Below are 26,702 nucleotides of genomic sequence, written 5' to 3' on the forward strand. Positions count from 1 at the left end.
ATTGAAGGACTCGGGATCACCCAGAAGGCCCACAAAGCTAAGATCCAGGAGGTATAGAAAAGAATCAGTCAGAACGAGGACGAGCTCGTGGGCCTGGCGGTGAGAGTGGAGCAGAACGAGGCGCTACACAAGAGGTGGGCGGGAAGACTCGAAGACCTGGAGAACAGGTCGAGGAGAAAGAATCTGCGAATCCTGGGTCTCCCTGAGGGAGTGGAGGGGGCTGATGCCGGGGCATACGCGAGCACGATGCTTGAGGCGATGATGGGCACGAAGGCCCCTTCGAGGCCGCTGGAGTTGGACGGGGCACATCGGGTGCTGGCGAAGAAGCCCCAGGCAAATGAGCCGCCAAGGGCGATGGTGGTGAGATTCCACCGGTTCACGGACAGAGAGTGGGTCCTGAGGTGGGCCAAGAAGGAGCGGAGCAGTAAGTGGGACAATGCAGAGATCCGAATATACCCGGACTGGAGCACGGAGGTTGCAAAGTGGAGAGCAGGTTTCAACTGGGCCAAAGCGGCGTTGTACCGGAAAGAAGTGAAATTCGGAATCCTGCAGCCATCGCGACTGTGGGTCATATACAAGGGCCAACACTATTACTTCGAAACGCCTGAAGAGGCGTGGACCTTTGTACAAGTCGAAAAATTGGACTCTAACTGAGGGTTTGTGAGGGTTTTGATGTGTGATGGTTGTTGTATATAGGGGGTCAATCACGCGCAGGAAATGTTACATGGGCTGGGGGAGAGAGACAAGGCCGCGACAGGAGCTGCGTCAGAGGGGGCGGAGCGGGCTTTGGAAAGGCGGGAAGGGGAACGAAGGAATGCATATGGATTGGGAGACTCCCACGCGGGGAGGTCAATGGGACGGCGGGGGAAGCCGGGGTCAGCAGGCGTCAGCTGACTTACGGGAGTGACATGGGAGGAGCAAAAAAGCTAGACGGGGTCTAGCGGGAGGGGGGGGGGAAGGGGGGGTAAAAGGGTTGCTGCTGCACTGGCCGAAAGGGAATGGGACACAGAAGAGGTGGTCGGGACGGGGGTCCCCCCCCGGGGGACTGGAGGGTGAGGGAGGTGTGGACACGGGACTGGCCCAGAAAAGGAGATGGCTAGTCGGCGGGACATGGGGGGGGTGAGAGCCCCTCCAATCTGGCTGATAACGTGGAATGTGAGGGGCCTGAATGGGCCGGTGAAGAGGGCTCGAGTGTTTGTGCACTTAAAGGGACTGAAGGCGGACGTGGCCATGCTCCAAGAGACACACCTGAAGGTGGCGGACCAGGTCAGGCTAAGAAAGGGATGGGTAGGACAGGTATTCCATTCGGGACTGGACGCGAAGAATAGAGGGGTGGCAATATTGGTGGGAAAGCGGGTGTCATTCGAGGCCAAGATTATTGTAGCGGACAATGGAGGGCGATATGTAATGGTGAGCGATAGGCTGCAAGGGACGTGGGTGGTGTTGGTAAACGTATACGCCCCGAACTGGGATGATGCAGGATTCATGAAGCGCATGTTGGGGCGCATTCCGGACCTGGAGATAGGAGGCCTGATGGGAGGGGACTTCAATACAGTGTTGGATCCAGCACTGGACCGCTCCAAATCAAGGACTGGAAAAAGGCCGGCGGCGGCCAAGGTACTTAGGGGGTTTATGGATCAGATGGGGGGAGTTGACCCATGGCAGTTTGCAAGGCCGCAGGCCAGGGAATTTTCTTTCATCTCCCACGTACACAAAGCCTACTCCCGGATAGATTTCTTTGTTCTGGGTAGGGCGCTCATCCCGAGGGTAGAGGGGACGGAGTATTCGGCTATAGCCGTTTCGGACCATGCCTCGCACTGGGTGGAACTGGAGCTGGGAGAGGAGAGGGACCAACGCCCGTTGTGGTGGCTGGATGTGGGACTGCTGGCGGACGAGGTGGTGTGTGGGAAGGTGAGGGGGTGTATCGAAAGGTACTTGGAGGCCAACGACAACGGGGAGGTGCGGGTGGGGATGGTATGGGAGGCGTTGAAGGCGGTGATCAGGGGAGAGCTAATTTCCATTAGGACTCATAGGGAGAAGACAGAGGGTATGGAAAGGGAGAGGTTAGTGGGGGAGATTTTGAGAGCGGACAGGAGATACGCAGAGGCCCCGGAGGAAAGATTACTTGGGGAAAGACGACGGCTCCAGATGGAGTTTGACCTGTTGACCACAGGGAAGGCGGAGGCACAGTGGAGGAAAGCGCAGGGGGCGACCTACGAGTATGGGGAAAAGGCTAGTCGGATGCTGGCACACCAGCTCCATAAGAGGATGGCAGCGAGGGAAATAGGGGGAGTCAAAGATGGAAGGGGAGCCACGGTTCGGAGTGCGACGAAAATAAACGAGGTATTCAAGGCCTTTTATGAAGAGCTATACAGATCCCAGCCCCCAGCGGGGGAAGAGGGGATGAGACGATTCCTAGATCAGCTGAGATTCCCGAGGGTGGAGGAGCAAGAGGTGGCTGGTTTGGGGGCACCAATTGGGTTGGAGGAGCTGAGCAAGGGTTTGGGGAGCATGCAGGCGGGGAAGGCCCCGGGACCGGACGGATTCCCGGTGGAGTTCTACAGGATGTATGCAGACCTGTTGGCCCCGCTACTGGTGAGGACCTTTAATGAGGCAAGAGAGGTAGGGCCCTGCCCCCGACAATGTCGGAAGCGACAATTTCTTTGATCCTAAAGCGGGACAAGGACCCACTGCAATGTGGATCGTACAGGCCGATCTCGCACCTCAATGTGGATGCAAAGTTGCTGGCAATAGGGCTGGCCACGAGGATCGAGGACTGTGTCTCGGGGGTAATCCACGAGGACCAGACGGGATTTGTAAAGGGCAGGCAGCTAAACACCAATGTGCGGCGGCTCTTAAACGTGATAATGATGCCATCGGAGGAGGGAGAGGCGGAGATAGTGGCAGCTATGGACGCGGAGAAGGCCTTTGACCGAGTAGAGTGGGAGTACTTCTGGGAGGTACTCCGTAGGTTTGGGTTCGGGGTAGGGTTTATCAATTGGGTTTAGCTCCTTTACAGAGCCCCGATGGCGAGTGTAGTGACGAACTGGCAGAGGTCGGAGTACTTTCGACTGTACCAAGGGACGAGGCAGGGGTGCCCCCTGTCCCCCCTGTTGTTCGCATTGGCGATCGAACCATTGGCCATGTCATTGAGGGAGTCTAATAAATGGAGGGGGGTTGTCCGAGGGGGAGAAGAGCATCGGGTGTCGCTATATGCGGATGACCTGTTGCTGTACGTGGCGGATCCAATGGAGGGGATGGTGGAGGTCATGCAGACTCTAAGGAGGGATGGTGGAGGTCATGCAGACTCTAAGGGAGTTTGGGGAGTTTTCGGGCTGTAAGCTCAATGTAGGGAAGAGTGAGCTCTTTGTATTACAGGCGGGGGACCAAGAAAGAGGGATAGGGGACCTACCGCTGAGGAAGGCGGAGGGGAGCTTTCGGTATCTGGGGGTCCAGATAGCCAGGAGTTGGGGGACCCTACATAAACTGAATCTGACGAGGTTGGTGGAGCAAATGGAGGAGGATTTCAAAAGATGGGACATGTTACTGCTCTCGCTGGCGGGTAGAGTGCAGTCGGTCAAAATGGTGGTCCTTCCGAGGTTTCTGTTTGTGTTTCAGTGCCTTCCCATCGTGATCACTAAGGCCTTTTTTAAGAGAGTAGGCAGGAGTATTATGGGGTTTGTATGGGCGAATAAGACCCCGAGAGTAAGGAGAGGGTTCCTGGAACGCAGTAGGGACCGAGGAGGGTTGGCGCTGCCAAACCTGGGGAGCTACTACTGGGCAACAAATGTGGCGATGATCCGCAAGTGGGTTATGGAGAGAGAGGGGGCGGCATGGAAGAGGATGGAGATGGCGTCCTGTAAAGGAACGAGCCTGGGGGCGTTGGTGACGGCACCGCTGCCGCTCTCGCCGACAAAGTATACCACGAGCCCGGTGGTGGCGGCAACGCTAAGGATCTGGGGCCAGTGGAGAGGGCACTGGGGTGCAATGGGAGCATCGGTGTGGTCCCCGATCAGGGGTAACCACCGGTTTGTCCCGGGGAAGATGGACGGGGGGTTCCAGAGCTGGCATCGGGCGGGGATTGGAAGAATGGGGGACCTGTTCATCGACGGGACGTTTGCGAGCCTAGGGGCACTGGAGGAGAAGTTTGAGTTACCCCCGGGAAATGCCTTTAGATATATGCAGGTGAGGGCTTTTGTGAGGCGACAGGTGAGGGAATTCCCGTTGCTCCCGGCACAAGAAGTTCAAGATAGGGTGATCTCGGGTGTATGGGTCGGGGAGGGCAAGTTGTCGGCAATACACTAGGAGTTGAAAGAAGAGGGGGAAGCGCTGGTAGAAGAGTTGAAGGTTAAATGGGAGGAGGAGCTGGGGGAGGAGATCGAGGAAGGTCTGTGGGCTGATGCCCTAGGTAGGGTTAATTCCTCCTCCTCGTGTGCCAGGCTCAGCCTGATACAATTTAAGGTGGTCCACAGAGCACACTTGACAGGGGCGAGGTTGAGTAGGCTTCTTTGGGGTAGAGGACAGATGTGGAAGGTGCTCAGGGAGCCCGGCGAACCATGTCCATATATTTTGGTCCTGCCCGGCACTGGAGGGGTTCTGGAGAGGAGTGGCGGGAGCAATATCTCAGGTGGTGAAAGTCCGGGTCAAGCCAAGCTGGGGGCTAGCAATATTCGGAGTAGTGGACGAACCGGGAGTGCAGGAGGCGAAAGAGGCCGGCATTCTGGCCTTTGCGTCCCTAGTAGCCCGGCGAAGGATCTTGCTAATGTGGAAGGAGGCGAAGCCCCCCAGCCTGGAGGCCTGGATAAACGATATGGCTGGGTTCATAAAGTTGGAGAGGATTAAGTTCGCCTTGAGAGGGTCTGCGCAGGGGTTCTACAGGCGGTGGCAACCGTTCCTAGACTATCTCGCAGAGCGTTAGAGGAAGGTCGGTCAGCAGCAGCAGCAACCTTGGGGGTGCGGGGGGCGGGGTGGGGGGGGGGGTGCGGGGGGGTTATTGTTTGTAAGGGAGAAAAACCTTTAATAAATATATATTTTTTAAAAAGAGTAAGCATAAGACACTTAATGTTGAAGCACACAGACCTATTTTATTGAAAGATAGGTTGATTGACCTACCCCCACAGAGTGGCTTTTCAGTTTCTAGTTCAGTTTTTCAACCCCTCCGAATAACTGTTCAATTATGCACAATATTTTGCCTACATCAAAGATACATGGCACAGATAAGACCTCGTATCTAGCTCTCCCTGAATCCTTTCGAACCAGTCTTTTCATGGAAAAGTTATGTTGTTTATTTCAAAGCTCACAAACAAGTCTTGCTAACTTAACTGATCCTGATCCCAAGCCCTAGGGGCGGCACGGTGGCACAGTGGTTAGCACTGCTGCCTCATGGCACCGAGACGCTGTCCGTGTGGAGTTTGCACATTCTCCCCATGTCAACGTGGGTCTCACCCCCAAAACCCAAAGATGTGCATGGTAGGTGGATTGGCCATGCCAAATTGCCCCTTAATTGGAAACATTAAAAAAAAACTGATCCCAAGCCCTTTAGTGCTTTATTAACAGGTATCCTTTTATATGATAGACATTTTAGACTGTACTGTACTCAATAGATTGATCTACCTGTTCTTAACCATCTTAACCACCAAAGCTATACTTCGATCACATGTGGTTCAGGTCATTACTGGCACCTACCTCCTTGCACCTACAATCCTCATGCTTTTTTCTCCTGATATTTTTAAAAACCTGTTTATTTTGGAAAGTCTATTGTTCCAAAATACAAGAAAGGAAGTTTGATTGTTAACCCGTAGCTCTCCAAGATGTTTAACATTCACTCTTCAGATTGTCCAACACCCTCCAAACCCAATTAGAGATGCCCCTGGAGTTAAAGGTGGGGGAAGGGATATGCTCCCACACTGTTTTTGATTTGCAGTTGAAACATAAAATTCAGATGGAATAATCAAACCTTCCTATTAATGTAAGAGCACGGTGGTACAGTGCTGCCTCACAGCGCCAGGGATCTGGGTTCGATTCCGGCCTTGGGTGACTGTGTGGAGTTTGTATGTTCTCCCTGTGTCTGCATGGGTTTTCTCTGTTTTCTTCCCACAATCCAAAGATGTGCAGGTTAGGTGGATTGGCCATTCTAAATTGCTCCTTAGTGGGTGGGGTTAAAGATATAGGGCGGGATTCTCCGGAATCGGCGCGATGTCTGCCGACCGGCGCCAAAAAGGGCGCGAATCAGTCTGGCGGCGCGATGCCAGACTGATTCGCGCCGCCCCAAAGGTGCGGAATTCTCCGCATCTTGGGGGGCTGAGCCCTCACCTTGAGGGGCTAGGCCCGCACTGGACTGATTTCCGCCCCGCCAGCTGGCGGGAAAGGCTTTGGTGCCCCGCCAGCTGGCGCGGAAATGACTTTGCCGTGCTGCGCATGCGCGGGAGCGTCAGCGGCCGCTCACTGCATCCCCGCGCATGCGCAGTGGAGGGGGTCTCTTCCGCCTCCGCCATAGTGGAGACCATGGCGAAGGCGGAAGGAAAAGAGTGCCCCCACGGCACTGGCCCGCCCGCGGATCGGTGGGCCCCAATCGCGGGCCAGGCCACCGTGGGGGCACCCCCGGGGCCAGATCCCCCCCCCAGAACCCCGGAGCCCGCCCGCGCCGCCTTGTCCCGCCGTTCGAAAGGTGGTTCAATCCACGCTGGCTGGCGTGGGTTGACAGCGGCGGGACTTCGGCCCATCGCGGACTGGAGAATCGCGGGGGGATTTCTGCCGACCGGTGCGGCGCGATTCCCGCCACCGCCGAATTTCCGGTGGCGGAGAATTCGGGACACGGCGGGGGCGGGATTCACGCCGGCCCACGGCGATTCTCCGACCCGGTGGGGGGTCGGAGAATCGCGCCCATAGAGTGGGGAGTGGGCCAAGGTAGGATACTCTTTCAGAGGGTCGGTGTAGACTCGATGGGCAGAATGGCCTTCTTTTGCACTTTCGGGATTCTATAGTTCTGTGATCTGCAATGATCTATTGCAAGTTACTGAGTGCGATTGTTTGACCAGCTGTGATCAGAATTTTTTTGTTTAAATATTTAGATCTGTAATTCCATTGACATAATTTATATATACAATGTGATGGAAAAGCTGTGAGATTGGCTGCAGAAATGAGCCAAACTAAGTTGGAACACCATTGGTAGTGTCACCCTCACATCTCCACTGTAGCCCGTCTGCAACTACGCTGTGATGTCCGTCATCCAACTCCACCTAGATAGAACACTCTTTCTGCTGCCCTCAGCTTTGCCCTCTGGAAGAAATCTCTTCAGATCAAATGGCCAAAATTTAGATGATGTGTTGCAACCTTTCCCTCATGTATAATATATGTATCTTAAAAATCCCTTTTTGCTGATTGTATTAATATGTCTGTCCTCTTTTTCAGTTCTGAAGGATCCACAGCCAAAGCATAAACCTGTTTGTTCCCCTTGCAAATGCTGACTGACATGACATGTGCTTGCAAAGTTTTGTTCACTTGTGTGCTTTTTATTCAAATTTCATCAGCTTCCATTTTAGTGAAAAGGTCATGAATCTTGCCTAAAAGTCTAGCTGTCTGGTGTAAGTTTTTTTTTTTTAGGTCAGCTATATTTTCCATCTCTAATTGCCCTTGAGTAGGTGGTAGTGAGCTGCCTTCTTGAACTGTCGCAGTCCATGTGGTGTAGGTGTTGTGCAGTAAACCTTCGTATTTAAATAAAGGTTAAATAGGTGTCAGTAAATTACAAGAATTCAGCCAGCAGGTTGAGACATCATTGTTGTGTTGAGTATGGGTGGGTTATTTTTGCCTGAACTGTCCAGTATTTTATAATAAATGATGGATCACAATTCCTTATTCTCTTGAGTTGATTGCTTTGTTATGAATGTTATGAATACCTTAAAGGGTTTGTTGCAAGAACTCTTCATTGGACGACATTATTCTGAATAAGACAGTTAATACTGAACTTTTCTGCTTTCTGTGTCTGGGTCCAATAGAAGGAGGGTTTCTGATCTTACCCGTACAAATTTATTGGTTAGGTCAACATTCACTGCACTTTCAGGGTAATTTATTATGTGGGAAGCACGTGGTGAAAATTGTGGTAATATGCTACATAAAATATCGTTATAGCAGTGATATTCTTTGAAGTGATATTCCCATAATAGTGACATAATAATAGTAACATAATGTGGAACTTAGCAGAGTAGAAATCGTGGAATGCAAGACTTTTGGAGAGTCGTACTAAGTAAATTTTGGCTTGAATCACAAGGATATGGGCTCTTCGACTACAATTTAAAATCAATATATGAGGCTGAAGAAGTTTCATTTTCAGCATTTGTTCTTCTAGTATGTGTTGCATCCAAAGTCAGGTCTGATTTATTACATGGCAGAGGGGTAAGCCAGGTTATATAGAACTCGGCCTATTACCAGCAGTGACTTGTAACTAGGTTCATGAAAGTAAATGAATGCATCTTGTGAATTCGCATTCATTGTGGAAATATGCTTAATATCTTGGGGTTGGGGGGGGGGCTGGGGTATTGGGATCTTGCTATTTAAAATCAGTGCTCACTGAGACGATTTTAAATGTTCAATTTGCGATGTTCACTGTCATTGTTATGTGTCACAGATGGAAGAACGAAGGGACAGCATGCTCGAGACAGCGAAGCAGTGTTTTCTATCAGCAACACATTGTGAAGGAGATGGTGATGAGGAGGAGTGGCTCATCCACTACATGTTGGGCAAAATAGCAGAAAAGCAGAAACAGCCACCAAAGGAATACTTGGAACATTACAATCAGGTCAGTGTGCATCTTGGACTCTAGAACTTTCTGTTCTGAAAAATATTCAGAACAAAATTTCAATTATCACATAACAGAAGAACCCCGCCTCCAATCCTTTAATGGCGTACTTAATTTTTTCCAAATGCAGGAATTCCGACATGCCCAAGCTTGAACCTACACAAGAAGCCTCCTCCTTTCTTGTTGAAGGAAGCATATCCTCTGCCTAAAGACCTGTGTACTGGGTGTGACCTCCTGCAAGCTGCACCTTTCTGCTGATTCCCCTTTCCTCTGGCGTTGCAGGGGCTGGTGCCCATCCCTGCTTCTGCTGAAGCTGCTGTTGATACTGATTATCTTGGTCTTCATCTGAGGTCCAAAATAGCACTGGCAAAGCAGCACAGTGATGCTCTGACAGATCAGAACTCCAAAGTTCAGATCAAATAGACAAACCTTCAGAGTTGTCAGAGATGCCCCTCAGCACAACTTAACCCTTGCTGTTTGTAGTGTACATGAATGATCTAAGTGTGAATGTGGCGGGTTTAGCAGATGACACGAAAATTGGTGGTGTGGATAATAGCAAGGAGGAATGCCTTAGATTATAGGATGGTATAGATGGTAGATGGGCTGGTCAGATGGGCGGAACATTGACAAATGGATTTTAACCCTGAAAAGCGTGAGGTGATGCATTTTGAGAGGACAAACAAGGCAAGGGAATACTCAATGAACGGTAGGATGCTAGGAAGTACAGAAGACCAGAGGGACCTTGAGGTTCATGTCCAAAGACTCCTGAAGGCAGCAGGACAGGTAGATAATGTGGTTAAGAAGGCATATGGGATATCTGCCTTTGTTAGCCGAGGCATAGAATATAAGAGCAGGGCGGTTATGATGGAGCTGTATGAACCACAGCTAGAGTATTGTCTGTAGTTCTGGTCACCACACTATTGGAAGGATGTGATTGCACTCGAGAGGGGGCAGAGGAGATTCACCTGGATGTTCTAGAATGAGAGATCATAGTCTTAGGATTCCAGAACGAGAGGCCATAGTCTTAGGATAAGTGGTAGCAAATTTAAAATGGAGCTGAGGAATTATATCTTTCCAGCTCTGTTTGTTAGGGTTTTGACTGGTCTCCAAATGGGATTTTGTTTTTGTCCGTTCATGGGTGTGAGCATCTCTGGCTAGGCCAGCATTTATTGCTCATCACTAATTGTCCTTAAGAAGGTGGTGGTGAGCCGCTGCCTTGAACCACTGCAGTCCCATGTGGTATAACTACACCCACAGTGCTGTTGGGAAGGAAGTTGTAGGATTTTGACCCAGAGACAGTGAAGTCAGAATGTCGTGTGTTTTTAATGATGAAACTTTTCATCCACTCTCTGCAGTGTTAAGAGCAGTTGTGTTCTGGTTTTTATGGCTCCATTGTAGAAAATTGTTGGAATATTGTGGGTTCAAATCTCATTCCAGAGACTTGATCATATAAGCTTGGCTGACACTCCTTTGCACTACAGAGGGACTGCTGTACTGTCAGAGATACCATCTTTCATATGAGGCTTTAAACCAAAGGTGGATGTGAAAAATCCCATGGCATTATTTAAAGAAGTACGAGGGATCTCTTTCTGGTGTCTGGGACAAAATTTATCCTTCAATCAATCACATCAGATGACCTCATTGTTTGTCCTTTGTGGAACCTTGCTGTATGTAAGTTGAAAGCCATGTTTCTCTACTTTATAATAGTGACAATGCTTTCAAATACATCGGCTACAAAGCACATTCAGGATACCCCAGGTCCATGAAAGACTTTCTCTAAATACAATGTATGCTTTTTGTCCAGGCGGCACATAATCTACATGAGGATGCAGCGCATTACCCACGGAAGATCCATTACCACAATCCACCAGATCTGGCTATGGAGGCTCTAGAGGTACTGAATCAAGGGACATGCAACCAAGATCTCCAGGCTCTGAGTACTTGAATATCTCCAATGGCTTAAAAAATAGTTGGTTTAGTGTACGGATATTCTTGGGTTTTCAGTAGATGTAATTAGATGTAAAATGATCTGGGTAGCACTTTAAGCCTGCAGAATTGAACAGAACAAATAAGTATTTGCCCAATATTTCTAATAAAAACAGAAAACGCAGGATTAGCTCAGCAGGCCTGGCAGCATCTGTGGAGAGAGAAACAGAGTTAACATTTTGAGTCCATTGAAATATTAGGAATTGAAATGTTAACTCTGTTTCTCCCTCCAAAGTTGCGGCCAGACTTGTTGAGTTAATCCTGCATTTTCTGTTTTTATTTCAGATTGCCAGCATCCACAGTATTTTGTTTTTATTTCTGAATAATTGTCTGCCTCCAAAGATAAGATAACTTTAAAAAAAACACTTTCAGTGCCGACACATCTAGAAGAGATATCAATGTTCCAGTTGCCCTTTATTCTCTATGACCTCGGAATCCTTTGCATTCTCAGAACTTTTGGCTTGAGCTCACAATGGACCAAAGAATATTGTGTAATTGGACATAATAATAATAATCTTTATTGTCACAAGTAGGCTTACATTAACACCGTAATGAAGTTGCTGTGAAAAGCCCCTCATCGTCACATTCCGGCACCTGTTTGGGTACGCAGAGGGGGAATTCAGAATGTCCAAATTACCTAACAAGCACATCTTTCTGGGAGGAAACCGGAGCACCCGGAGGAAACCCACACAGACACAGAGAGAACATGCAGACTCCATAGACAGTGACCCAAGCCGGGAATCGAACCTGGGACCCTGGCTCTGTGAAGCAACAGTGCTAACCACTGGTTACCGTGCCGCCCATTAAAAACTAAGAGAAATTGAGATTTAATTCTCAATGTATTAATCAGAAATCATCACTGTTTCAACTCTCAACTAATTCTTTCCCCAATTTAATCCCTTTGTTCCTCTTCCACCCAATACTTGTTGCAGGATGAGGGAATGTTTGCATTGGATTTAGTGGCCTTGATATTATTGATTACTTTTATTGGTTCAGTAATTGGAACTGTTTTGGGAAAGAATGCTGGAACTTGAATTGATTCCAAACTTAAAGTCTTGTGTGTAGTTGTTGAGCATCATAGGAACATAGGAATGTGGAGCAGATGTAGGCAATTCAGCCCCTTGAGCCTGCTCCACCATTCAGTCAGATCATGGCTGATCTCTTCCTGATCTCAACTCCACCTCCTTAACTCTTGCCCAGATCCATTTAACTCATTTTTTAAATCAGAAATATATCTATCTCTTTCTTGAAACCATTTAATGACTCAGACTCCACCACACTATGGGGCAGTGAGTTCCACAAATTTACCACCCTCTGCGAGAAGTAGTTCCTCCTCATGCTGTAGTCGCCACACTTGGTTAAAGATAAAAAGATATTTTTTTTCAATGAGATCTTGTGGCCAAGAACCAGAAAATAGATTCAATTGACCGTTGGAGTTTAGAAGTGACTGCACAGGGAGTATTTGAACAGTATTTTCAATAGTTTGGCTCCAAACCTCAGACTGGCTCCTTAGCCAGTATTATTATTGCAAAGAAAATCTTGTATTGCATATATTTGAGACAACATGTATTTTCCAACTTAGTAAAAACAAATTATTCGAATGCTGGTCAAATGCGCCCTGTAGAAAACTAGTACAAATAGGTAAATAAAGGTAATTGTAGCCAGACTGAGACAGATTTTTGATCCACAACGGAGTCTAGCATTATGACATCTGGCAGGCACGTCCAGTTTAGGTTACAATCAGAAAAGCCATAATCGTATTGAATTGGGGAGCAGGCTGAAGGGCAAACTGGCCTATCTCTGCTCCTCTTTCATATTTTGTAACGTTCATGATGTAATTTGGAGGAAAATTGTACATTTTTGACTCCTGGCCAAAAGACCACATCATGAAGCTACTGAGTTTTTAAATTGGTTGAGTGTGTATAAATTAAATCTTAGTGCATGCTTATTAATATCCTGCTCGTACTGATTTAACTTTTTAATAACAACTGTAAAAATGGGGAGAGTGATGTCCATTCTGTTATGACACCCTGGGCCCGTGTGCAGTCAATTCCAGCCCCACTTGACCCGGAGTCACAACACGTACTTATATATTTAAATTACCTGAGGTCTTCGGCTGCCCAATATCTAAAGTCACCGGGTTTGTAAATTTGAACACAATTAACTTTTTATTATTAACAGTAACTGTAATTAAATAGACAACAAATGCAACTGGTTAACTACTATCTAATCTCTAACCCTCCCCCCTTTTTAACTCGACCACACACAAACAAACAGAGGGGAAAGAGGAGTGTAAAATAATGAAGAAAGTAAAAGGATAAAAAGGCCTTTGTTTCAGATGGACATCTCCCAGTTAGTTTCATTTTCAGTCTCATCTTTCAGATGGATGTTATCTTTTCTATCAGCTTGTAATGGTTTTAACTGGATTCACAGAACTAGCAATCAGCCAGCATTCAAGAGAGAGAGCCAACTTCTTCTTTCAGGGTCTTGAAACTTCTGCCTTCAGACAGTAAGCAGCAGAGCAGAGAGAAAGAGCTTCTTCCACCTTGAGTGTCCATTGGCTTCTCCCGAAAACCCCTACCTGGCCTGAACCAATTACTGTCGGTTGCTGGAGAGATTACTGTCCCTGCCAATCCATCAAAATGAACCCATCAAACTCTTGAGTGCCATAAAGTCTAGGCTCTTCTGGTCATTTCAAACAATGACGAGACAGAGTACAGGAATGAGATAGAGAATCTGGTGAACTGGTGCGACGACAATAATCTCTCCCTCAATGTCAACAAAACAAAGGAGATTGTCATCGACTTCAGGAAGCATAGTGGAGAACATGCCCCTGTCTACATCAATGTAGAATTAGAAAGGGTCGAGAGCTTCAAGTTTTTAGGTGTACAGATCACCAACAGCCTGTCCTGGTCCCCCCATGCTGAAACTATAGTTAAGAAAGCCCACCAATGACTCTATTTTCTCAGAAGACAAAGGAAATTTGTCATGTCAGCTACGACCCTCACCAACTTCTACAGATGCACCATAGAAAGCATTCTTTCTGGTTGTATCACAGCTTGGTATGGATCCTTTTCTGCCCAAGACCACAGGAAACTACAAAAGGTTGTGAATGTAGCCCAGTCCATCACGCAAACCAGCCTCCCATCCATTGACTCTGATCGTTCCCGCTGCCTCAGAAAGGCAGCCAGCATAATTAAGGACCCCACGCACCCCGGACATACTCTCTTCCACCTTCTTCTGTCAGGAAAAAGATACCAAAGTTTAAGGTCACGTACCAACCGACTCAAGAACAGCTTCTTTCCTACTGCCATCAGACTTTTGAATGGACCTACCTCGTATTAAGTTGATCTTTTCTCAACACCTTGCTATAACTGTAACATTATATTCTGCAGTCTCTCCTTTTTTCCCTATGTACGGTATGCATTGTTCGTACGGCATGCAAGAAACAATACTTTTCACTGTATACTAATACATGTGACAATAATAAATCAAATCATTCTCCCTGTGTCTGCGTGGGTTTCCTCTGGGTGATCTGGTTTCCTCCCACAAGTCCCGAAAGGCGTGCCTGTTGGTGAATTGGACATTCTGAATTCTCCCTCCGTGTATCCGAAGAGGCGCCCTGGTGTGCGACTAGGGGATTTTCACAGTGATTTCATTGCAGTGTTACTGTAAGCCTACTTGTGACACTAATAAAGTTATTATTATTAAAATACAAAATGTTATAACTCAGTGCACTGTTTTGACACTGAGTTCCTTACTTCTTCTCGATTTAAAAGTATGTCTCCATTAATGATCCATGGACTAAAAACGATAAAGACAAAATAAAATAAATAGAAAATAAGAGAATCAACAAGAAGGGCTCTTACATAGGTATAATCTAGTTATGAATCACCACATACCATGAATGTTGCACAATGGCTAGCACAGTTGCTTCACCGCTCCAGGGTCCCAGGTTCGATTCCTGCCTTGGCTGACTGTCTGCGTGGAGTTTGCACGTTCTCCCCGTATCTGCATGGGTTTCCTTCGGGTGCTCCGGTTTCCTCCCACAGTCCAAAGATGTGCAGGTTAGATGGATTGACCATGCTAAATTGCCTTAGTGTCCAAAAAAAAATGTTAGGTGGGTTACTGGGTTACGGGAATAGGTTAGAGGTGTGGGCTTAAGTGGGGTGCTCTTTCCAAGAGCCGGTGCAGACTCGATTGGCCAATTGTCCTCCTACGCTGTAAATTCTATGATTCTATGATGATGCTGCATCTGGCTATGTAAGGTGGTGTGAATATTGATGGAGGATTATCTACTCATCTAACCTTGTGTTGATGCTCAGGTCTACTTCAGGCTTCATGCCTCGATTCTCAAACTGCTGGAGAAGGATGGAGTGACCGTGGACTGTGAGATGCTCTTCAGCTACATAAAAGAGGCAGCTCAGGGGCCATTTGCCAGAGGTGAAGAAAAGAGTATCTTTAAAGTCACTGAAAAGTAAGTTCCATGAAATTCAGAGGGCTATCGTGATGAATTGTATATAAATCAGGGTGGGCATGAAGACGGGGCGTTACAGTTGAAGCCCTGATGCTGTGCGTTTGTTTTTCTTCGATAATTGACATAAACGACTTCCTTTTTTCACTCACTCGTGAAATATCAAACAAACATAAGAAATAGGAGGAGTAGGCCATTCGACCCTTTGAGCCTGCTACACCAATCATGGCTCCCTCAACTTCACCTTCCTGCAATCTAATTGTATTGCTTGATTCCTTTAGTGTGTAAAAGTCCATCGATCTCTGCCTTAAATGTACTCTGTTAAGATCCCGGACCAAACCCCAACATTTGTTAGGATACGCGACAAGAACCCCAAACACTTTAAAAACCTTGAACTGTGTGGAAAGGATACGTCAATCCAGGAGTGATTCCAGTGACCAGTAGGTGTATGGTATATTAAACAAATATTGTTAACCCAGGATTAAACTACAATAACATCACAGAAAATAGTTTACAATTAACAGTTAAACAATTGTTAACAATCAAAGGAAATATTTTAATATCTAACTGATATTATCTATGATACTTTCTCGATCTCCAATCAAGCAAAACCCATCTCTGGTCAAATCCACTTGCAAATAAAGTTAGCAAACACAGGGATACCTGCTCTCCTCGGGATAGAGATTTGTTGGAAAGACTGTTTTGGAGAGAGAGAGAAACATTTTTAGACACCATCTTCAAGTCTTGCAGTCTTTTGGAGACTATTGCTTAACCTGACAACCTTTGGCAAAAGCTCCTACTCATCTTCAAGCTCCTAGCAAAGCTAAAAGCTAAACTACAACTCTCTCAGAACACTCCTTTCCTTTTCAGGTCTCTCTCACCTATCCCCAGTGGGGGAATAGAGAGATATTGGAAGGCAATTCAGGCCATATCCATCAGTCAAGCAAAGGACACTTCCTTTGCTTGACTGATGGATATGGCCTGAATTGCCTTCCAATATCTCTCTATTCCCCCACTTCTTCCTCCACCTTTAAGATGCTACTTAAATCTACTGGATAAAAATAGCTACTGACTATGACTCATCTTTCATTCTCACTCCACAGTGTGAATATTTCCCACTTTCTCTGTCTTTTAACTTTGACAAAAGGTCATCTGGACTTGAAACGTTAGCTTCTTTCTTTCCCTACAGATGCTGCTGAGATTTTCCAGCATTTTCTCTTCGGGCTTAAATCTACTGCCTTGATTAAGTTTTTGGTTACTTATACTAATGTCTCCTCCTTTGCTTTTTTTTCTGATTATGCTCCTGCTAAGTGTCTTGGCATGGTTTACTGTGTTAAAGATGCTATATCAATGCAAGTTGTTCTTTTTGTCCACAAATGACAGAATTCAAGCTCATCCTGTAGTTCCTGAGATTTGGTGGAGGTATAGAGTAAAAACACAAGGAGGTTGTGATTTATAAATCATTATAAGCATTTATAAATCATTGGTTAGACCTCAGCTAGAGTATCCCCTGACATTGGTGATGATAAGTTGAACGATGAGCTGTATAGGAGAGTTGGGCTGCACAGGGCATGAAACAGCGCCACTGATTAATGGTAACCAAATGAGTTCAATTTTGTGTTTGTTACGTGGAATTCTAGAATTTATTTTTATCTTGTTCTGAAAATGTAATTCTTGTCCTTCTGTGAAAATCAAATCCTCCCTATTCCTTTCACTTGGAGAAATGTAGTTTTGTGGATTTGGGTTTTAGAAGACAACTGACATTTATACCATATTGGAGAATCTGTTGACAGCAACAGATGAAGGAAGAGAGCTGGAGGTAATAGTTGATCGCTAACTAAAGGTGCACCAATACTGAAGTTCCTATTGAGAAAGCAAATAGAATTTAGGTTGTGTTGCAATGACAAAAGAATATAACATACGGAGAATGGTCAATGATGGAGAAGCTTTTAGATACAATAATTTGTGAGAAAATAAACAGCCAGGTGAAGAAGCTGGGTCATTAAAGAGGTTCAACATGGATTTATTAATGGCAAATAGTGTTTGACTAAATTGCTTGTTTTTGATGATATGAGATGGTGGATGAAGGCAGTGAAGTTGCTGTTAGAAAAAATGAAGCCCCTTGGAGAAAAAGGAAAGAACCATGGAATCCCTACAGTGCAGAAGGAGGCCATTCAGCCCATCGAGTTTGCACCGACCCTCCAAAAGAGCATTCTACCAGGCCCACTCCCTCGCTCTATCCCCATAACCCCTGCTAATCTGCACAAAGCTTTGACAAAGAGTCACCTAGACTTGAAACATTAGCTCCCTTTTTCTCTCCCCTAGACTTGAAACATTAGCTCCCTTTTTCTCTCCCCTAGACTTGAAACATTAGCTCCCTTTTTCTCTCCACAGATGCAAGAGGTTGTTCAGCATTTTCAGTTTCTGTTTCAGATTCCAGCATCCACAGTAATTTGCTTTAATTTAAACATTAAGATTGAGTTTTTTTTTGTTATCTAAAGGTATTAAGGGACGAGGGGCAAAGGCAGGCATATGGAGTTAGTTAGCCAATTAGCTATAATCTCATTGAATTGCAGAAAGGGCTCAGGGGCTAAAAGGCATAAAAATAAAGGAAGAAAATGCTTTAAATATCCTCCATTATTCTGAGTTCAGTATATCCTTCCTCAAGATCCCAAAATACTAATGTTATAGGCTGTTGTTTGAGGATGGAATGGTTTGAAAAACAAGTAACTTGATTTAAGGCATGGTATTTCTTATGGTGGGACATAACTAACTCTAGTTTGGATTTTTTGTACAGAATTTGAACATTTTGTGGCTCTTGTTGGAAATAACATTCCCAGTTCAGTCACTGACGTTTGAACGTTTTTTCTGGTTCAGCAGAATGTTTGTATTGTTTAACAACAGGGACATCTAATGGTGGGAAAATGATATTCTGTGATGTTCTGCAGTACCTGCCTGATTATACGTATGCATATAGACCAGCATGCATACACACAATAAAACACTTCTGTGCAATTGTAAATTAACGTCGTTTGGATAGTGAATGCTCATTATCACGTCACCGTTTTTATTCTCTTCTTCTCATCTCTCTAGGGAGAAGTCCTGTACAAATGATGATGATTCCCATTCTTCTGTTGGAACTGTGCAAGGTCAAGGAAATCTTCCCTCAGGTCCAGGTCTGACATCCCCACCTTACACAGCCACTCCGATTGACCACGATTACGTCAAACGTAAAATACCCCGTCAGCAGGCTTCAATTGATGGTATTTTTCTCGTTATAGATAATGGCAAACTTGGGAGGTGATTAATGATTGGGACAATCATAGGTGGTGAATTCTGTTAAATGCACAACACTGGGTGATGGTGCATAGGAAAATGGGCAATATGGCTGCTATCTAGCTTCTCAAAAATGATGGGTTTTTCAATCCGGTTTCTGTCAACTTTTCTTGGTGCTTGCTTGGACTGTTGTTGGCTTGTTTAAGTGTCTGCTGCTTTGCTTGTATTTGTATGAAGTGCAATTTGGCTGCATCCAGTGCCATTACAGGAATTGTTACAAACAGAATAAACCTATACAGAATATCGCCAGCATTGGCCATTGCTTACGGTTTCCTGATTTAGGCCTCAGAACAATGTGTTCTTCTGTAAAGCACAAGAGGCAGTCACTTCAACTCAATGATTTTGTGATGGTGCTTACATCCACCATTTGAGTTGATACAGATTGTAAATGCTGCAATTGCTGCCTTAGCCACTTGTGCATGATCTGTGTTTTGCAATTTTGTTACCTGGCCCCGTGACTTTTATTTTATTGGTATACTTTTATCCATAGCCTTTCATGTATGTTTGCTGATGGGGAATCCAGACCTGCTCCAAACTCTCAGATGATAGTAGTGTAGTACCTTGTAATACTTTGGTCCTTCACATCCTGACATGTTTTAGCATGTACTCCAACTCGCCAAGTGTAGGGAGAGTTGAGGGAAGGGATTGCAGAGATCCTGCCCTCAAGTACATTTTAAATTGCTGGAATGATCTTTCTAGTTTAAATTTTAGAATTTCTTTAGAATGTGATCCGTCAAAGAAAGTCGTGCATTGTTGGTCTGAATCGGATGATCTCCTACAGGACTGCTTAGACTCAGTGGACTGGTCAGTGTTTAAAAACTCTGCAACCAGCCTGAACGAGTATACCACTACAGTAACTGACTTCATTAGTAAGTGTGGAAGACTGTGTGCCAAAGAAGCAAATCCGCATGTCCACTGCTTGCTAAAGTCTAGGTCTGAGGCGTTCAAGTCAGGCGACCCTGACCTCTACAAGAAAGCCAGATATGATCTAAAGAAATCCATCGAAGATGCCAGAAGACAGTATCGGACCAAACTCAAGTCCCAGGCGAGCCACACGGATTCCTGCCGTCTATGGCAAGGTCTGCAAGACATAACGGGCTACAAGATAAAGGCATGTAAAATCGTCGGCTCCAACGCACCCCTCCCTGATGAGCTCAATGCATTCTATGCCCGCTCTGAGCAAGAGGTCAGCGAGAGCGAGCTCTCCAACCCAGAAGCCGCAGATGAACTTGTATCTGAGATCACCACTGCAGAGGGCAGAGCTGCCACCTCGAAGGTCAACCCACAGAAAGCCACTGGCCCGGGTGGGGTACCCGGACGAGCGCTCAGGTCTTGCGCGGATCAGCTGGAGGGGGTATTCGCAGATATCTTCAACCTCTCTTTACAACAATCTGAGGTCACTATCTGCTTCAAGAAGGCGACCATCATCCCTGTACCAAAACAAAGTCCAACAGCGTGCCTTAATGACTATCGTCCAGTGGCTCTGACATCCATCATCATGAAGTGCTTCGAAAGGTTAATCATGGCACGAATCAACTCCAGCCTCCCGGATTGCTTTGATCCACTACAGTTGGTCTACCGCTGCAACAGGTCCACAGCAGATGCCATCTCCATGGCCCTGCACTCTACCACTCTACCCTGGAACACCTAGATCACAAAGACACCTATGTCAGACTCCTATTTATCGACTACAGCACAGCCTTCAACACCATCATTCCTATGAAACTCCTCCCCAAACTCCGTGGCCTTGGCCTCTGCTCCTCCCTCTGCGACTGGATCCTGAACTTTCTAACCCACAGGCCACAATCAGTAAAGATAGGCAACAGCACCTCCCCCATGATCATCCTCAACACCGGTGCCCCACAAGGCTGTGTCCTCAGCCCCCTACTATACTCCTTATTCACCTATGACTGTGTGGCAAAATTCCCCTCCAACTCGATTTTCCAATTTGCTGATGACACCACCATAGTGGGTCGGATTTCAAACAATGACAAGACAGAGTACAGGAATGAGATAGAGAATCTGGTGAACTGGTGCAACGACAATAATCTCTCCCTCAATGTCAACAAAACGAAGGAGATTGTCATTGACTTCAGGAAGCGTAGTGGAGAACATGCCCCGTCTACATCAATGGGAACGAAGTAAAAAGGGTCGAGAGCGTCAAGTTTTTAGGTGTACAGATCACCAACAGCCTGTCCTGGTCCCCCCATGCCGACACTATAGTTAAGAAAGCCCACCAATGACTACTTTCTCAAGACGAAGGAAATTTGGCATGTTAGCCACGACCCTCACCAACTTCTACAGATGCACCATAGAAAGCATTCTTTCTGGTTGTATCACAGCTTGGTATGGAGCCTGCTCTGCCCAAGACCGCAGGAAACTACAAAAGGTCGTGAATGTAGTCCAGTCCATCACGCAAACTAGCCTCCCATCCATTGACTCTATCTATAATTCCCACTGCCTCAGAAAGGCAGCCAGCATAATTAAGGACCCCCACGCACCACGACATACTCTCTTCCACCTTCTTCCGTCAGGAAAAAGATACCAAAGTTTGAGGTCACGTACCAACCGACTCAAGAACAGCTTCTTCCCTACTGCCATCAGACTTTTGAATGGACCTACCTCGTATTAAGTTGATCTTTTCTCTACTCCTTGCTATAACTGTAACATTATATTCTGCAGTCTCTCCTTCCTTCCCTCTGTATGGTATGCATTGTTTTTACACCATGCAAGAAACAATACTTTTCACTGTATACTAATACATGTGACAATAAATCAAATCAATTCTTGACATTCAAAGAATAGTACTATTGAGTTTGGCAACAGTACTATAGTATTTTACGATTGAGTAGTTCTAGGTATTCATCCTTAAAGGTTTGATTTTTTTTGTTGGTTTTGCATCTTGTTAGTTTCTGGAAATAGTTTGCTCATTTATGGACAGGGTGTAATTTTATTTTGTCCTGCCCCTGTTCCTAAGCCTCACACAGGGGTAGAAATATTTTTGTTGATTCAAACAAATTTCTCACAGCTATTCGAAGAGAGGGACTTTACAAATCACCATTTCTTCAGTCTCATTAGCGTTGATTCACATAATTTGGCTGTGTATTTTGCAAAGTAAGTAGTTTAAATAGTGAGGATATAAGTGCTGGAGGGAAATGTCACTAACCGTGCACTTGTCTCAGCAGAGTTTTGTCGATCCTAGTTAGGCAATACCTGAAAACTATATTTGCTGTACTGAGGTTATATGGTATTCGACTTTGTGGCTTCACTGCTTTTTAAATTTGAAATCTTGAGGAGGGATGAGCATTATTTTCATCGGGTTTTGTGGGATTTTTAATATAGTAAAGAGAGGGAGGCTAATCAGTTCATGTTTATTTTCCTGGCTTTGAAGGCACATTTTCCCAGTTTGGTAGTGAGATTGGAGTAATGAATACATCAAAACAGTATGGAAACCAAGGCCCCTGGTCCAGTGCACCAACAAGTTTGAAAAGAGTCGAATAGCGAAAGTAAATTAATTAGTGATTGGATAATGCCAAACCTGAGTTCTAAAAAACTCGAGTGAATGGTGACACACAAAGGCAAGGAGCTTCACTGTTTGAGAACCTGAGGAGAAATGAGAATAGGTGACAGCTGATCAATTTTGATTCCAACATATTGGGAATATGTGACGTCAGGAGATGTGGAGATGACTGGGTCAAAGAGTAAGAGAAGGTGTAAGGCAACGTATTAATGGCTTAGAAGGGACAAGAGGGGGAATTCTGATGTCAGTTACAGAGAGAACAATGTTTGGGATGGTGCCAGTGGAAAAGGAGAGACGTTAGGGGCTGGAAGTGAAAGATAGGGATTGTTTACCAGTCACACCTTTTTTGCAACCTTGATATTGTGAACGGCTCCATCCTCCACCATTTAAAAAAAATAAATTTAGAGTATCCAATTCTTTTTCAATTAAGGGGAATTTAGCGTGGCCAATCCACCTAGCCTGCACATCTTTGTGTTGTGGGGATGAGACCCACGCAAACACGGGGAGACGTGCAAACTCCACACGGACAGTTACCCGGGGCCGGGATTGAACCCGAGTCCTCAGCGCTGCGAGGCACCTGTGTCACCACTGTGTCACCGTGCTGTCCATTACTACCCTCCACCATTGCTTCTCTTCCATTGCTCAGCTGGCTACAATTCTCCCTCACCTGGCTAACTGTGCAGTTGTAGCCAGAGAATCATTTGCAATGGCTCTTTTTCCTGCTTCCTCACTGTATTCTCTGCAGTCTAACAGTTTCTATCCATGCCAACATTTTGTTTGATACTTGTAATAACTACAGTGGAGGCCAGGCTAAACAAACCAAGGGAATATTCTAGAACAAGAAAGGAGCCACAGTTGCAGCATAGAACACAGGCATCCCAGGCTGGGACCATCAGCATCACCGGTCTGGGTTACAATATTTAAAGTCGCGCTAATGAGCCCCTATTGGGCAAGCCTCTGTCTACTCAATACAGGACCTCATTCTCCATGAACCCCTTGGGGAGATCAATTGATGATCCCCTGTGCTTTTCGTGGGGGTAATAACAATTTTGTGAGGCGCCTTAGGATATTTTAGTATGTTAGGTGTGTTATATAAATGCAAATTGTTTTACCTTGTTCAGGATTATGAGGGAGTGTCAGAAATGTTTGAGCCAGGTATGGCCAAAGTATTAAAATATCAGTCTTGGCCTTGTATGAAGTTAGGTGTGGAAGGAATTTAGATGAATCACAGAATTTACAGTGCAGAAGGAGGCCATTCGGCCCATTGAATCTGCGCTGGCCCTTTGAACAAGCACCCTACCTAACCACACACCTCCATCCTATCCCTACACTTCCACCCTATCCCCGTAACCCCACCTTACTGTATCTTTTTTGGACAAAGGGCAATTCAGCATAGCCAATCCACCTACCCTGCACATCTTTGGACTGTGGGAGGAAACCGGAGCACCCGGAGGAAACCCACGCAGACACGGGGAGAAATGTGTCAGGAAGCAGGAAGCTGTTTCTAGGGAACAGTTTTAGAAATTGCGCAGCTCCACTGAGGTCAGAGGTAATGTTGAGAGTATTGATAGATACTCTTTGATAGAAGGTTATGAGAGCAGCATCATTGAAGGTAAAAGATGGCAGCTCTAAGACCCAAGAGAGCCAAATAAAGTGAAGAACTGAATTGTTCTACTGGAGATCATGATGTAGTATTTTGGCCATTACACTGGACATTGAAGGTGTGAGCAATCTAATGAATGCAGCATTGAGTGATCAGTGAAATTGGAATGGGTTGGATAAGAAGGTAATTTTGTTATAAAGAAGAAATAAAATGAGAAAATCTGGCAGCTGTGGACCACTAAATTAATGGGAAACATATCAGAGAATGATCTCACCTACAGCACGGATTTCAGAGGAAAATTGATACCCACGAACATTTGTTTCAGGGGCATGCAGCTGATAATTTGCTTAGCTCTATGATCGGAATATATTTGGTACTGCATGCAATTAATTGGTGTTCTTTGCTTGTGCTTTCCGGCTATTTATGTTGGAAACCATGAATCTTCCTTCTGATGAGGGTACATGTTTCAATTGTGACTCCTGTACCTTGCTATGCTGCGAAAATGCTTGGACATGCTCTTCATTGGTTTCATTATGCTGCAATAGATTCCATTGTTAGTTCGACAGTTTGTTTTGTCAAGTAATCTATTTTTGCTTCTGCAACAGCCTCTTGCATCAACTCCGCAATTGCTGAAACCCTTATCCACTCCTTTGTCAGGCTCGACTTCTAACACTTTGCTTGTTGCTTCAGCACATCCAATCCTGCACTTTTTGTCCTGATTGCTCACCACTGGATAATCAAACCCCATTGGTAGCTCCTTCCCCAGTAAATGGGATTCAAAATAATTCATCTCATCCAATTGAATCCAACTTCTGCCTTCTCCAGACTGTGCAGGATATCTTGTGCTTTTCAGTTTCTGATCTCTTCTGAATTCCACCTTCCCTCAGCTCTACTTTTGCATCTTGGCTTCGCCCTCAAACATGAAAACTCACTTTCCCAGCCCACCTTCAAATTGTTTTTTGGTCACCTCTCTTAATGCTCTTCTAGTGTGCTGCATCTATTTTCTGTTTGATCAAATTTGGCATGTCTTATCTTGGGATGTGTGACTTTAGACATGTATTTTGTTCCTGCCTAGCATCCTGAAGAACGTTTTAATATTTGCCTTTGTTTTGTCTGCTGTTATATACAGCTTCTATCCTTTTAATGGCCAGGTGCAAGTTACATCTTTTTCCACTCTGAATGCGCTATGTTTTTAGTAAAGTCCATATTTCTTTCTCTGTAACATTTCTCTCCTATTCAACAAACTCCTATTGTTTAATCTGCTGCAACCAGGAATATGTCTAGAATCAGTTTATTTTCCCAGCCTTCTCTTTAATTTTATTATATCATCCTGGATTTAATATTCTTCAATTTAGATTTAGTTTCATCTGCTGACTTATGTCCTTTCCTATTCTCCTTGATGTTTTCAGATACTTGCTTTAAACTCCCCTGTGGATTTTGAAATGTCAGTTTAGTGGTCCAGACTCTATTTATTGATTTATCTTGTCTTGCACTCTGGTTTGGCTCAGATGATAAAACTCACCAAGTTTTCTCAATAAAGGGAAAGTAAAAGTGTTGTTTTTAACTTGTATATTTGCCCAATGTACTTAACAATCCATACATCTGTTTTGCTTTTTAACAACCTGCTCATTATAGATATATATATAAATGTCCTTTTGCCCCCAATTCAAAATGGGTAACCATTATGTGTTCCACTGTGATATCGCATGTACATTTTATTTCCATGTATACCTTATACAATCCAAATTATTATTATTTTTCTTCCTAATATATTTTGTCAATTCATTTATCCCATTTTGATTCTGTCTGTGCTAAAGTCTGTTTATTCTCTTTAATTATTCCAGCTTCCCTTGTTATGTCAAAATATAATTTCAGCTGCAATATGATCACTGTCAGCCAAGTGTTCTCCCAATTCTTCAATTGCCCATTGTTTCAAATTCACTGCTAAGTTAAGTTTGATCAATTTCATTGTTGTAACAGCCTAATCCAGAAAGATTTGATATCAACTCCATTCTCTAGGTCTTTCTCCACTCCCATTACAAACGAAAATAATTCATCCTCCGTATTCACCTTCCACTTGAATTAATAATTGCCATCAACCCATGAAGAAAGTTTCCAGGAAGGCTGTCTCTTTTAAGAAAACGGTGTCCTGTGCAATAGCTCATCTTCCCATATCGTGCTGCGTTATAGACTTGATCTATAATTCAATTCTCTTTCTTCCATCTTCTGGGGCAGATGGTTTCTCTCTACTTGCTGGAAGGTTTTGCTTCATAATTTTCTTTTCTTAGGGCAGCACGGTGGCACAGTGGGTTAGCCCTGCTGTCTCACGGCGCCGAGGTCCCAGGTTCGATCTCGGCTCTGGTTCACTGTCTGTGTGGACTTTGCACATTCTCCCCATGTTTGCGTGGGTTTCACCCTCCACAACCCAAAGATGTGCAGACTAGGTGGATTGGCCTCGCTAAATTGCCCCTTAATTGGAAAAAATGAATTGGGTACTCTAAATTTTTTTTTTTTAATTTTAATTTTGTTTTCTTTATTTAGCTCTCCAACATATTTCACCACTTTTTCAAGGAATGAAGGAACATTTCTTGAAGTTATTTGAGTTATTTACGTTGATTTTGTTGCGCTAAACGTGAAAAACTAGTTTTTGTGCGAATACTTTTTTGGGGGGCCCAGTGATACCAAGTCATTGCTGGTCAATCCAATCTGCTTGACTTCAAAGCTATTGCTGCTGGTTGGTTGATGGCAGTGTTTAACATTTAGACAGCAATTGACCCAGCTCCTTCCCATAGCAACCATGTTTGTTATCGTCCACCATTGCACATTCCTCAATTAACTTAACCATTGACGACACATTCTGCAGATTTAAGCTCAATTTTGATGCAAGAAAACCTTTGGGATATAAACTTCTTCTTGATCTTCAAGTTATAAAGAGAATGATATGTGAGTACGAAGTGTTTGGAAGATCATTGCCTTTCACCACTCTGAT

At 45.1% G+C, this 26,702-nt stretch overlaps 1 protein-coding gene across 5 annotated transcripts in view; it reads left to right on the forward strand.

The window, feature by feature from the left end:
• The window catches only part of cabin1 (calcineurin binding protein 1), an 807,975-nt gene that overhangs the window by 144,672 nt on the left and 636,601 nt on the right, over window positions 1-26,702 (forward strand). For 4 of the 5 annotated variants that reach the window (XM_072499122.1, XM_072499139.1, XM_072499102.1 and 1 more), the window contains exons 23-26: window positions 8,624-8,794; window positions 10,599-10,688; window positions 15,106-15,257; window positions 18,348-18,517. In XM_072499122.1, coding sequence (XP_072355223.1) covers window positions 8,624-8,794; window positions 10,599-10,688; window positions 15,106-15,257; window positions 18,348-18,517 — 583 coding nt within the window. The remainder of the gene's footprint in view (window positions 1-8,623; window positions 8,795-10,598; window positions 10,689-15,105; window positions 15,258-18,347; window positions 18,518-26,702) is intronic. The other variant, XM_072499132.1, reaches the window with a different exon arrangement.

The sequence above is a fragment of the Scyliorhinus torazame genome, chromosome 1, assembly GCF_047496885.1.
Source record: "Scyliorhinus torazame isolate Kashiwa2021f chromosome 1, sScyTor2.1, whole genome shotgun sequence".
NCBI lineage: Eukaryota > Metazoa > Chordata > Chondrichthyes > Carcharhiniformes > Scyliorhinidae > Scyliorhinus > Scyliorhinus torazame.